Genomic DNA, 13,710 nt, shown 5'->3' on the forward strand with positions numbered 1-13,710 from the left:
TTTTACTTTTTGAATCATATGAATATATTATTTATTCAAATTTTAAATAATCAAAATAAATATTATCACCTGTTATGTAAGTAGAAAAAAAAAAGGACAACTTTTGTTAACCCAACTTCAATTGGTAGTTTTTCAAGTAACAAAAATTTCAGTCAGAGTAAAGGTAAATATTTTTAGGTTGCCGTAATGGGAGCCTGAGCTGATCCTCTTTCCTGGGTTTTTTATAGCTTCTTCCTGCCTCTATCTTAAACTCTATCCACAGTTTCCCCTAGAAGCATCAAGATTTTTTTGTTTTAAACAATTCCTCGGAACTATGATGGTGGAGTGTGAAGGAGGCATGGGGTAAATGTAGATAAACAAAAGGTTGTTGTTAGGTACCATGGAGTTGATTCTGACTCACACCCCCACCCCCCCTCCCCAAAAATCAAATCCATTACAATCTAGTCAATTCAGACTCATTGCAACCCTATAGGACAGAGTAGAACTAACTCATCCATAGGGTTTCCTAGGCTGTAATCTTTACAGAAGAAGACTGGCACATCTTTCTCCCATGGGGCGAAGCCACTGGTGGGTTCGAGCTGTCAACCTTTCAGTTAGCAGCCAAGTGCTTAACCATTGCACCACAGTTAAGCAAAAGGTTAGAGTGGTCTTATTAGTAGCTCATTTATAATTTGGGGACCCTGGGGATGCTTGTGTCTCTGAAGATGTCTTTCTGATTGTTGATAGAGAATTTTTGTCTTTCACTGTTGTGCTTCACTAAATTTACTTCAACAGCTTTTGTTACCTGATCCAAGAAACTCTAAGTTGGTCCATAGAGGCAGACGGAAGGAAAAACTGAAATGTCAGAATGCAGATGGGCACACTGATAAAGTTTTAAGCAGGGCAGTTTCAGGCATAAAAATTAATTTCAACAAGCACATCTTTTATACCCTGATTTAACCTGAAAGAAAATGTATGCAAAACTGATGACCCGAGATCTCCTGTTTTTAATTTTCCCTCATCAGTTTCTTTTACCATTATTCATGACTCGTACTGGTTAAAAGATGCTTTTCAGTCTCACTGAAGCTCTTGAACTTAAGACAGGCTCTTAGCCTTCTCTTTGATTGGCCGCTGTGTTTGCATTAGGAACAGCCTCTAGAACAGCTATAGATAATTTTTGGTCAGTAAAAGATATTTGTGAGGTAATCAGCTATGCAGACTTAGAGTGCAAATCCCGAGACACAGTCCTTAAACCCCTATCTACTGTGACGTCACCTGCAGTGGAGTTACTCAGATATGGGGGTGGTAGAGGAGGAGGAAAAGCAGTACCCAGATTAAAGGGCCCCCATATTTCTTTAATACTTGATTTAAGAGCAAAAAATTTATTTGGGGATGATATTTTTAGATCTAGCTTAAAATATATATTTCCTGAGTATAAGCAATATATAGATATTTAAAGTTTACCTTTTTAAAGGTCATGGATTCTTACTACTTTTTTCAAATACTAAAAATGATTGCCACATTTATCTTCTAATATGTAACTGCTTGCCTGAGGCACGTTTAAATTTGAGAAACCCGCATGAGTCAACATTTCTGGGTATTGTTAATGTTGTTTGAAGGTTCAGCATGTGTTTGTTTCTTGTAGATTAATAGCTGCCTTGTAGGGTGCCAGCAAGGGATTTATTAAAATACGCAGCACTGAAGTCTTTCTTTGGTATCTAAGTTCAGACTGTGGAGCTATAGGACGGGCGTGGTTTTTTGTTCTTGTTTTTTAAGTTGATAAATTTGATTTGGAGTTCAGAGAATGTGTAAATTAGATTATTTTCACTCTTTTCCAAACTTTGCTCTGAGTCTAGAGATGTTAATATAATTTATCGTGAATTGACACCTCATGAACGCATGAGCTTTTATCACACTGGGTTTATATTGCCTGTGTTCCTTTAAGGATCAACCTTGAAACAATGATATAAATTAGGCTGATGTCAGCCTAGAAGTAATTTGTTTGTGGTACATTAGAAAAAAATCGAGTGTCCTGGTAAAGTGGTAGAAATGCAGACCTGGACCAACTGAGTTGATTTTTGACTCATGGCGACCCCGTGTGACAGGGTGGGACCTCTGCATGGGGTTTTTGAGGGTGTAATCTTTATGGGAGCAGATCGTCAGGTCTTTCTCCCCTGAAGCCACTGGGTGGGTTTGATCCATTGAATCTTTTGGTTAACATCTGGTGCTTAACCATTGCACTGCCACGGCTCCTTACATATACGAGTACCCATTAAAAGCAAACCCGTTGCCGTCGAGTTGATTCCGACTCATAACGACCCTATAGGACAGAGTAGAATTGCCCCAGATGGTTTCCAAGGAGTGCCTGGTGGATTTGAATTGCTGACCTTTCGGTTAGCAGCCATAGCTCTTAACCACTGTGCCACCAGAGTTTCCTGTATACACATAGGTGTGCATATATTATATATATATGTATATACACACACGTTCATGTACGTGTACATATACCTAACAGCATTTCTTGCCTGTTTTTGAACTTGAAGTAAATGGATTCACTTTTCTCTGTTCTTCTGAAAAAAAAAAAAAAAGAAAAGAAATGCTGACCTAGAAGTCAGAATACCTGGTCCCAGGTCCCATTAACTAACTTTGTCACCTTGGATGAGTTACTTTACTTTCTTGGATATCATTTTCCTAATCTGCAAGATGAAAGTTTAGCTCTTTGCATGCAAGGACCACTTCAGCACTAACATTCTAAGATTCTCTGATTCTAAAATTGTAAGGGTTACTTCAAAGCCGAAGCAGTCAACTTACTTTTATTCCTTGAGTTCTTTTTTTCCCATAACTTGTTAATATCTTTTAAAGAAATTGCATGCCTGTCAAAGCTCAGGGAAGTTTTACATTTATTTAGTGGCATAATGTCTATGCTAGGTTGTAGTATTTGGTTTCTTTCAAAAGAAATAAAAGAATTTTTCCTGATTCTATGATCATAGTCAAAGAATTGGGGAGAAAATGTATGAAGAAGAAAATAAAAATCATTCCCACATTTTCTGTGTATATTCTATATGTATTATGCCCATTTGTAATTTTGTGTTCTTTTTTCACTTAATGATTAAAAATAAATATTCTTAATTATTACTAGCACTTTAATAGTGTTGTCCTAATACATTTTGTGACTATTGCTGCTTAACTCTTCATCGTCGCTTTAGAAAAAAAATTCCTTCTCTCCTTTTTCTTTGTTTATGTATTAAATTTGCCCCTTTTCTTACTTTAGAAAAAAAATATCTTTAAATGATAAAAATGTCCACAAGACACAGGAGTGTCTCTCACAAGCATGTCTTTGTGAAATAGTATAAAGAGAAAATTCCCTTTGGAGTTGTTTTTAGGCAGCAGAACTGGAGGGTATTCTTGTGGGAATTGTTGGTTTGTGTATCTGCTTTCTTGATTAAAGAGTGAGCTCCTTTAGTTGGTATGGACTTGTTTTCTTTCCTAGGTCTTTCACAGTACTGGCCCACAGGTGCTATTGAGAATTTGTTGAATAGAGAAGAGCTTATAGGCAGTTTTCTCTTTATTAAGCAGAATTAGAGATTTTTCAAAGCTTGACTCAATTCAGCATGCACTTGTATGCTACTGTGTGCACAGTTCCATGCAAGGTCCTGCAGTCAGATTTGTCTTCTGCCTTCAGGAAGGTTAGGATCTAATTAAGAATATAACTCAGTACACAGAGATTCAACAGTACTGAAAGATAACCTAATTATCAAGTAAGTGATAGTAACCCCAGAGAGAGAGACGTGAACTCTCGAGTACTTACAGTCTGCTAGGTACTGTCCTGTGTGTTTGCAGGTGTTATTTAATTTCTGTAACTTTTATGAGTTATGTTTCATAATCATTTTTCAAAAGAGGAAATTGAAGTGAAGTAAGTGGCTGAAGATCATATGGCTAGTAAGGAAAGATGTGAACCCAAGTCTTACTGACAACGGGAGCATGCTCTTTAGTGTTCCAAAGGCAAGTATAAGATAATTATAAAGAGAGAGTGTGACTTTAGGGAGGAAATAATATCTACTTGTAGGACAGTGATTAAGTTGTATAAAAGTATGATTCCATCCACCCCCCCCCCCCTTTCTGCTTCTGTCTCCCTAATTATCTAGAAAAGGCTGAAGGGGAATACATGAAAGGGTAGCAGTAACTCTCCCTATGTAATGGTATTATAGACTGTATAAAAAAAAAAATATGGATCTGTATTATTCTATATTTTCCAAATTCTCTGTGGTAAGTATGAACTTTATCATCAGAAAAAAAGACCACTTAAAAAAGACTAAATAAAAAAATAATCAAGCAGAGTTTATTTAAACTCTTAGAACTATTAAAGTAGAAAAGTTTCATGTTGACCTTCCCTGCTTCTGGGGCGGAACTGGCCTAAGCATCCCAGATAGATTCATGGTTCCTGTTTTCAGTTCTTCTCAATAGGATAAGCCGCTCTCCATCTGTCATAGAGTCAGTCATGTTGCCTAGTAACAGTTCCAAAGGGAATTTTCTCTTTACACTATTTCATGGAGACATGCTCACGAGAGACACTCCTGTGTCTTGTGGACATTTTCATTATTTCAAGATATTTTGTTCTAAAGTAGACAAGGGGCGAGTTTAATGCTCCTGCCTGGAAGAAAGGTAACATGATAAGATGTTGGAAAGTGTAAGAGGAACCAAAACGGCATAGCAAAGTGTGGATTGTTACATCTGTGTTAGTTTTGGTTTAAAAGAAATACTCTATGTGTGATCTAGCTGTTTTTCCTCTGGGTGGCTGCTTTTCTACAGAGCATGCACCCACTGCCTGGTCCTGGTTTTTCTTGTTGGGATTTAGCACACTCTAGTGGACAGTTTTTTTTTTTTTTTTTTTTTTTAGTGGACAGTAGCTTTTCAGCTTTCACAGTTTTGTTTTGCTTTTTAAATCATGTCAAATTACTTTATTGGACAACTCAGTGCTGTGCTTCCTAGATAGTAAAGTTTGTCAATATTTATTTGAGTCAGGTAGTGACCTTAGTGAGCAGGAGAAACTTCATAGGCCTCTGGGGTGTTGTGCATTTTTATATGGTTTCTTAAGTAGACAGAAAGGAGTATTTTTACATTACGTGGGAACGTTTTCCTGTTGGGTTTCTTTTTCTCTTAGGTGAAATGAAATCGCTGTGGGAAGACAAGAAATAGAGGAACCCTTGCAGCCTTCCTCAGCCTCACACTCCTTGGGTCTTAACGATACATTTCCTATTTCCATTTTAGGGCTCATGAGAATTTTTATATACTGCTTTGTGGAATTTTGGTCATTCGTGCGTAAACATTGTCAGGATCCTGTTCCAATGGATTGTTTGTGGAGATGACCTTCTACCAGAAGAAAGAGTAATCTTGTATTTTATTTTCACAGAGCGATGGTGAGGATTTTAATTACATCATTGCATTTTTTCTTGGAACAGCAGCCTGTCTTTACCAGGTAGGTTCTTCACATTGAGAAACACGTCCCCATTACTGTTTGTTTCAGGTATCAAGTCTAATATATATGTTTTTAAAAGCACATGCATTTTAAATAAGTAAGAATAACGTCTGAGTTCTTTGCCTGCGTCTCTGATTTTAGTGGATCTAGATCGTTGTGAACTTAACATTCACGCTCTGTCTGTGTGGGGTTCAGTGGTGACATACCACCGGCCTGTGACACTAAAGGCTGACTCTTGTGTTTCTGGTCACTACTTATTCTGCTTCCAGGCTCTGCTTGTACTCTAGGCTGAGGACCTTCTGCTTTTGGGAAAATCTTCTAATAGGGAGTGACACAGTAACAGCAGGATATTAGGAAATTTAATTCAGCAGTGATGAGTAGAATGGATTGTAGGAGTAGAGATTGGAAGAAAATTAATTGGCCAGTGATTCTGTTACTTCATCCAGAAGATAATGAGAGTTTAAACTATGGTAATCGCGGCGCCCTGGTGGTGAAGTGGTTAAGGGCTTGGCTGCTAACCAAAGGGTCAGCAGTTCAAATCCACCAGCTGATCCTTGGAAACCCTATGGGGAAGTTCTGTTCTGTCCTTTAGGGTCACTATGAGTTGGCCTTGACTGGACGGCAATGCTGTGGTAATAGCAGTAGGAATAGGAAAAAATGGACATTGAGAAAGAAGAGCCACCAGGACCTGAAGACAGAATAGACAGGAGACTTACTGGGAACAGGCTTTGTGCCTGGAGGGTATGGAGCCATTTCCAAGCCCAGAGGAGGCACAGATTGTAGGGAAGGATGAGTAGCCATGCCGTCTACCCATACGCAAGAATTTGGTAAAACATCTCGGAGTAAGGCCCTGTGACCTAACTTTTATAATGGGCACATTTCTCTTCCTTGCATAGAAAATACAGGAGAAGGATTCAGAACCTCAAATATAAGGCAACCTAAGATTCAATAAAAGCCTGTGGGGAAATATTTGGAATCTCTGCATTCTATTTTTATGTAAAGACATGGTAAAAATTTTAGTTCCAGTGGCCTTGTTTTTTAAAAAGCCTGTCCTTTTTCTTAATCATTTACATTATTTTCAGAAGTGGTTTTCCTGTCGGATTCGAGAGATTTTACCATATTGTTGTCGTTAGGTGCCGTGGAGTCGGCTCTGACTCAGCGACCCTACAGGACAGGGAGCAACTGGCGGATTTGAACTGCCGACCTTTTGGTTAGCAGCCAAGCTCTTAGCCATGGCAGCACCAGGGCTTCAGATTTAACCCTAATGAATGGCATTTCATGTAGGAAACATGAAAACTTGTGTCTTAATGTCACTTAGTGCTTGAATTTTATGCAGTTATTCTTACATAAAATTTCAACTTTCCTCCTTGCAATCCTGTCGCACAGAGGATACCCCATTTTGAAAAAGGAAAGCTGGAGCAGTTTCAGCACTATCCTGAGATCACTAGGCAGTAAGTGGTGGAGTCCCGGTTTAACGCTAAGTATTCTGGACTTTAAATATTGTACTCTTTCCCCTACATCACGCTCTGAGCGAAATGCCTATGTTTGTATAGTTTCAATGGGCATTATCTTACTTGATTCTGAAACAATGTTGTATCACAAGGAACTTAATATTAACGTTAAGAATTACTTTAAAGTAATTTCATGAATTAGTCTTGTAAAAATCTCTATCTTTTGGCTGCTCTGCCTTAATGAAGTAATTTTTAAATGCTTGATAATAACAGTAACATAATAATTGAGCTCTGACTTTGTACTCAGCATTTTACACAATTTATACCATTAAATCCTCACAAGAAGCCTACACAAATCCTGTTACCATTTTTCACTGAGGCCCAGATGGTCAGTGATTTGAAGCCAGGTATGTGTGAGTCCAGAGCCAGTGCTCTCGGCCACCCGGCTGTCCATCAGCAGGCCTGTGACATTTTCCAGAACAGCCTAAAGTAGTTCTAGGAGCTGCCTCGTGGTGTCCTTCTACTGGAGAGAAATAAATGAACTCATGCTTCAGAAAAGAAAAGCAGGAGAACAATTTCCTCCACACTGACGGGCACGAAACTGCACGCTTTCCTAGTACGCTGAGCGGGATGATGATGGTGCCGCCTTTTTTACACAGTAAAAATTGAGTGGTTACATTTGACCACGTAATATGATCCATCTCCAGTTGTCAGGATATCTTTTCATCGTCTTTAGATCAGACTTCAGAGACCACTACTACATGGTATGTCATCTTTTTCTCTAGACTGTGGATGTATGTGGAAGCCCAGAGGTCAGCAGGATGGGTGCAAGGTTGATGTAAAACATTTCAAATAAGAAAGTGAAAGATCACTGAAGAAAACAGAGACTGTTTCTTTCCCCTCAGTATTTTTTCCCCAAACTTTCAAACCTGTAGGAAAGTTGGAAGATTAGTAGACCTAGGGCCATCAATTGCTAACATTTCTTTGCATGTATAGTGTGTGTATGGAATTGTATTATAAAGTAAGCTACAGACAAATATTTGCATGTAGAGTTTTTCTTACAAAGCGTTTTGTGTTGAGATAGTTGTAGGTTCACATGCAGTTGTAAGAAATGACCTGGAGAGATCCTGTGCACCCTTCACCCAGCTCCCCCCCGACGGCACCGTCTTGCAAAACTGTAGCACAATATCACAGCCAGGATACCGACACTGATGCAGCCAAGACACAGAGCTTCTCCATCACCACAGGGATCTCGTGTTGCCCTATTGTAGCCACACCCACTTCCATCAGGCCCCCACCCCATCCGTAGCAGCTGGCGACCACTGATGTGTTCTCCGTTTCTCTAATTTTGTCCTTTGGAGAATGTTGTGTGCAGGAGGCCGGCATGCAGCATGTAGTCTTTGGGGGTTGGCATTTCTCACTCAGCTCAACTCTGGAGATTCATCCAGGTTGTTGCGTGTATCAGCATTTGTTCCGTTTTAGTGCTGAGTAGTGTTCCATGGCTGGATGTACCGCACGATGTTTAACCATTCACCCATTGAAAGACATCTGAGTTGTTTCCAGGTTTTTGGCTAACACAAATAAAGGTGATATGAATACTCATATATAGGGTTTTTCATGAACATTTAAGTATTCATCCCTCTGGGATAAATGCCCAGGAACACAATTGCCGGGTCATACGACAGTGGCATGCTTAGTTTTTTAAGAAAATATCAAACTGCTTACCACGGTGTCGGCACCACTTTTCATCCCCATCAGCAATGTATAAGTGATTCAGCTTCTCAGCATCCTTGCCAGCATTGAGTATTGTCACTATTTTTTATTTTAGTCATTCCGGTAGATGTGTAATGATACCTCATTGTGGTTTTAATCTGCATTTCTGTAACGGCTAATGGTAGTGAACATCTTTTCGTGTGCTGATTTACCATGTATATCCTTTTCAGTTAAGTGTTCATTTTCTGATTTGATTGTTTCTTTTTTTACTGCTGAGTTTTTAAGAGTTCTTTATATATTATAGATACTAGTTCTTTGTCAGATATGTAGTTTGCAAATATTTTCTCCATTCTGTAGTTCTCCTTTTCATCTCTTAACAGACTATTTCACAGAGTGTTTTTACTTTTGATGAAGTCACATTTATCAGTTTTATCTCTTATGGATCATGCTTTTGGTATCAAGTCTAGGAACTCTCTGCCTTGCCCTAGACCCTGAAGATTATTTCCTTTTTTTTTTCCTATAAGTTTTATAGTTTATGTTTTACATTTAAGTCTGTGATCCATTTTGAGTTAATTTTTTATAAGACTTAGATTGAGGTTTATTTATTTATTTTTGCTCCTGGATGGCCAGTTGCTCCAACACCATTTGTTAGAATGACTATCTTTTCCTCCACTGAATTACTTTTGCACCTTCGTTAAAAATCCGCTGGGCATATTTATACGGGTCTCTTTCTGAGTTCTCTTTTCTGTTCCATGGCTCTGTGCATCCGATTCTCTGCCAAAAACATGTAGTCTTGATTACTTTAGCTATATGATAAATATTTAAACTGGGTAAGCCAATTCCTCTCATTTTACTCTTCTTTTCAAAACCATTTTAGCTATTCCAGTTCTTCTGCCTTTTCTGATCTGAGGGGAAAGCATCCAGTCTTTCACCGTTAGTATGCTGTTACCGTAGAGTTTTTGTAGATGTTCTTTATCTAACTGAGGACGTTCCCTTCTAGTCCTGTTTTTTGGAGGGGTTTTATCATGATTGAATGTTGAATTTTGTCAAATGCTTTTTTTTTTTGGTATCAGTTGGTATGATCACGTTGATTTCTTCTTTAGGTGTTAAAATGATAGATTACACTAATGAATTTTCCAATATTAAACCAGCCTTGCATCTCTGGAATAAACCCCACTTGGTCATAGCGTATAATTTTTTTAAGCATATTGCTGAATTCTATTTGCTGATATTTTATTAAGAATTTTCACATGTATATTCATGAGGGATATTTGTAGTTTTCTTTTTTATATTGTCTTTGTTTAGTTTTGGTATCAGGGTAATACTAACTTTATAAAATGAATTGGGAAGTGTTCCCTTCCCTTCTATTTTCTGGAATAAATCATGTAGAATTGGCATTAATTCTTCTTTAAACTTTTGGTAGAATTCTTCAGTGAACCCATTTGTGCCTGAAGATTTGTATTTTGGGAGTATCTAAATTACAAATTCAATTGCCTTAATAGTTGTAGGACTATTCATATTATCTGCTTCATATTGCGTTGTTTAAGGTAGTTTGTATTTCTTGAAGAAGTGGTCTATTTCATCTAAATTGTCGAATTTGTGTAACTGTTCATGGAGTTCTGGGTGGTGCAAATGGATAATGCACTCAGCTGCCAACTGTAAGGTTGGAGGTTCGAATCCACCCGGAGGCACCTCAAAAGAAAGGCCTGGCAATCCACTTCCCAAAAAACCAGCCACTGAAAACCCAAGGAGCATAGTTCTACTCTGACATACATCGGGTCACCTTGAGTCTGAATTGACTGGACAGCACCTGGTTTATAGCTATTCATAGTATTCCCTTAATTGTCCTTTTGATATCTTTGGTGGTATTCCCTGTTTTGTCCCTGATAATGGATAATTTGTATCCTCTCTCTTTTTATCTTTATCATTCTTGTCGATTTCATTGATCTTTTCAAAGAACTTACTGTTTCATTGTTTTTTTTCCTCTGTTGTTTTTCTGTTTTTAATTTCATTAATTTCTGCTCTTACCTTTACTATCCCCTTCCTCCTGCTTGTTTTGGGTTGGGTTCACTCTTCTTTTCTGGTTTTTGAGGTGGGAACTGGATTATTGATTTAAGAGTTTCCTCTTTTATAATATATGCATTTAATGCTATAAATTTTCCTCTTAGTACTTTTTTAGCTGTGTCTCACAAATTTTGATGTGTTGTATTTTCTTTCATTTCAGTGTATTTTTTTTTATTGTCCTTGAGACTTCCTCCTTGCCTATGGATTATTTTGAATTGTGTTGTTTAATTTCCAGGTGTTTGAATATTTTCCTGTTATTGATTTTCTAGTTCGATTCCAAACACACACTGTCTTAGTTATCTAGTGCTGCTGTAACAGAAATACCACAGGTGGGTGCTTTAACAAACAAATTTATATTCTCATGGTATAGGAGGCTAGAAGTCTGAATTCAGGGCTTCGGCTCCAGCGGAAGGCTTTCTCTTTCTGTCAGCTCTGGGGGAAGGTCTTTGTCTCTTCAGCTTGTTTCCAGGTTCCTTGGAGATCTTTTTGTGGTTTGGCATCAGTCTTCCCCCATGTCTGCTTTTCTCGCTTGCTTGTTTAATCTCATATTGCAGAAGACATTGATTTAAAACATACCCTACGCTAATCCTGCCTCATTAACATAACAAAGACAGCCCATTCCCAAATGGAATTATAACCACAGGCATAGAGGTTACGATTTACAATATGTATTTTTGGGAGACATTATTCAATCCATAACACACACTCTGTATGATTTTTTTTTTTTTTTGGCGAGGTTTGTTTTACGGCCCAGAATATGTCTATCTTGGTTTGCATTCCATGGGCACTTGAAAAAAAGATATATTCTACTGTTGTTGGGTGAGCGTTTTAGAAATGTCAGATCTTGTTGGTTGATGGATGTTGAGTTCTTCTACATCTCTGCAGATTTTTGTTTTATCAGCTGTTGACAGTAAGAGGCGATGAAGTTTACAACTATAATCGTGAATTTGTCTATTTCTCCTTTCAGTTATACCAGTTTTTGTTTCACATATTTTGCAGCGTGTTGTTTGGTGCAGGAATATTTAGGATTGCTGTGTTGTCTTGGCGGATCAACCCATCATTATATAATGTTCTTCTCTGTCGTTGGTAATTTTCTTTGCACTGAAGCTTACTTTATCTGATATTAATATAGCCATTCCTGGGTTTTTTTTGTATAATACATCCTTTTCCGTTCTTTGACTTTCAGCTTTTCTGCATCATTTGAAGTGAGTTTCTGGTTAACAATGTATAGTTGGCTTATGTTTTTAATCTACTCTGCCAATCTTTGTCTTTTAATTGATACATCTAGACCATATACATAAATGTAATTATTGATATGTTAGGGCTTAGGTCTGCCGTTTTATTTTTTGTTTCTATTTTTCTTTTTCCTGCCTTTCTGAGGGCTACCTGAACATTTTTTTTAAGAATTCTAGTTGATTTGTCTATACTGTTGTGAGTGTTATCTCTGTATAGCGCGTTTAGTGGTCGCTCTAGGTATTACAATATATATACTTATCACCATCTTCCGGTGTCATCCTTTTGCCAGTTCAAGTGAAGTGTGAAAACCCTACTTCCCTTACATCTCTTTACCCTCCCCCATTTATAATATAATTGTCTTAAATATTTCCCCTACATATATTTAGAGCCACGTCAGAGACGGTGTTAAAGTTTTTGCTTTAACTATCTCAAGAGGAAAAGGAAGGTCTATTGCTTTTACCCATATTTTTGCTTATCATGTTCTTTCTTCCTTCCCGATATTCCAAGTTTCTTGTTTCCTCTCTGTTTAGAGAACTTCCCTTACCCATTCTTTTAGGGTACATCTACTGGCAACAATGTTTTGATTTCTTCATTCTTGAAGGATGTTTCACTGGATATAGGATTCTGGGTTGATAGCTCTTTTCTTTGAGCACCTGAAAAATGTTGTTCCACTTGTTTCTGGCCTGTGTGGCTTCTCATGAGAAATCTATTGCCTCATTGCTTCTAGGTGAATGTCCAGGTTCCCCACGTGGTCTCTCTTAACACCTGGTTGGAGGTGGTGAGTGGGAGTTTGAGGGGTTCGTTACCATCTCATGAGAATGAAAGTCCTGGCTCCCTACTCAGCCTTCTCTAAAACCAGGCCAGTGTGGGAACTGTGGCATCTGGCTGTAACACACTGAGGTTTGAGCTTTAGGCTCCTTACTTGGCCTTTGCTGGTGGAGTTGGGGGTGGGGCCACAGTTTTTTTTTCTGTGGTATATGGCTGAAATAGAGCAAAGTCTGCAACTTTCCTGTCTTGCTAATCTGCCTCTTTATGATCCTTTCACTAGAGAGAGCAACCTTTGGAGCTTTTTTTTTTTGGTCTGTACGTGTGGAGCTTTCTGTTTACTGGCTCCAAGTCAGGGATATATGAGGCAAAAAGAAAACCCAAGGAAGGCACCACTGTCACTCCATCCCTAGACCGTTTGACTTCTTCTCTCTACCTTTCAGAGTCTTCTTATGCTTGTTTTATATGTAATGTTCTGGGTGTACATAGCAGGAGGAATACGAGAAAGTTCTTCTACCCCATCTTCCCAGAAGTGGAAGTCCCTGTACAGTTGCGTTTAAAATAAGCATCAGGCTTGGTGTTATTTCACCTCTAAATACTTCAGCATGTATCTCCTAAGAACAAAGACATTCTTCTGCATAGCCATGGTGCCATTATCACACCCTAGAAATTTAACATTGGTGCATGTTTGTCTCTCGGTATCCATGGAGGTTTGGTCCCAGGACCCCTGCAGATGCCAAAATCCGTGGATGCTCAAGTCCCTTATATTAAATGGTGTAGTGTTTGCATATAACCTACGCACATCCTCGTGTATACTTTAAATCATCCCTAGATTACTTCTAACACCTGATACAGTAAATGCTGTTTAAATAGTCGTTTCATCACTGCTGAAGACTTGCTCTGGAAGGTAGCCTTTCTCCTCTGTGAGTTTCTGGAGCTCTCTGGGAACGCTGATGCTATCAGGACATCAGCCAATGCCACTTCGCCCGTGACCTTGAGGTTCCTGAGGCTGTAGCGTTTTACAGA

General features: G+C 38.4%; 1 protein-coding gene across 3 annotated transcripts in view; it reads left to right on the forward strand.

The window, feature by feature from the left end:
* Positions 1 to 13,710, forward strand: part of SEC22A (SEC22 homolog A, vesicle trafficking protein) — a 78,051-nt gene that overhangs the window by 55,390 nt on the left and 8,951 nt on the right. For all 3 annotated transcript variants that reach the window (XM_049878281.1, XM_049878272.1, XM_049878292.1), the window contains exon 6: positions 5,390 to 5,455. In XM_049878281.1, coding sequence (XP_049734238.1) covers positions 5,390 to 5,455 — 66 coding nt within the window. The remainder of the gene's footprint in view (positions 1 to 5,389; positions 5,456 to 13,710) is intronic.

Source organism: Elephas maximus, chromosome 1 (genome assembly GCF_024166365.1).
Source record: "Elephas maximus indicus isolate mEleMax1 chromosome 1, mEleMax1 primary haplotype, whole genome shotgun sequence".
Lineage (NCBI taxonomy): Eukaryota > Metazoa > Chordata > Mammalia > Proboscidea > Elephantidae > Elephas > Elephas maximus.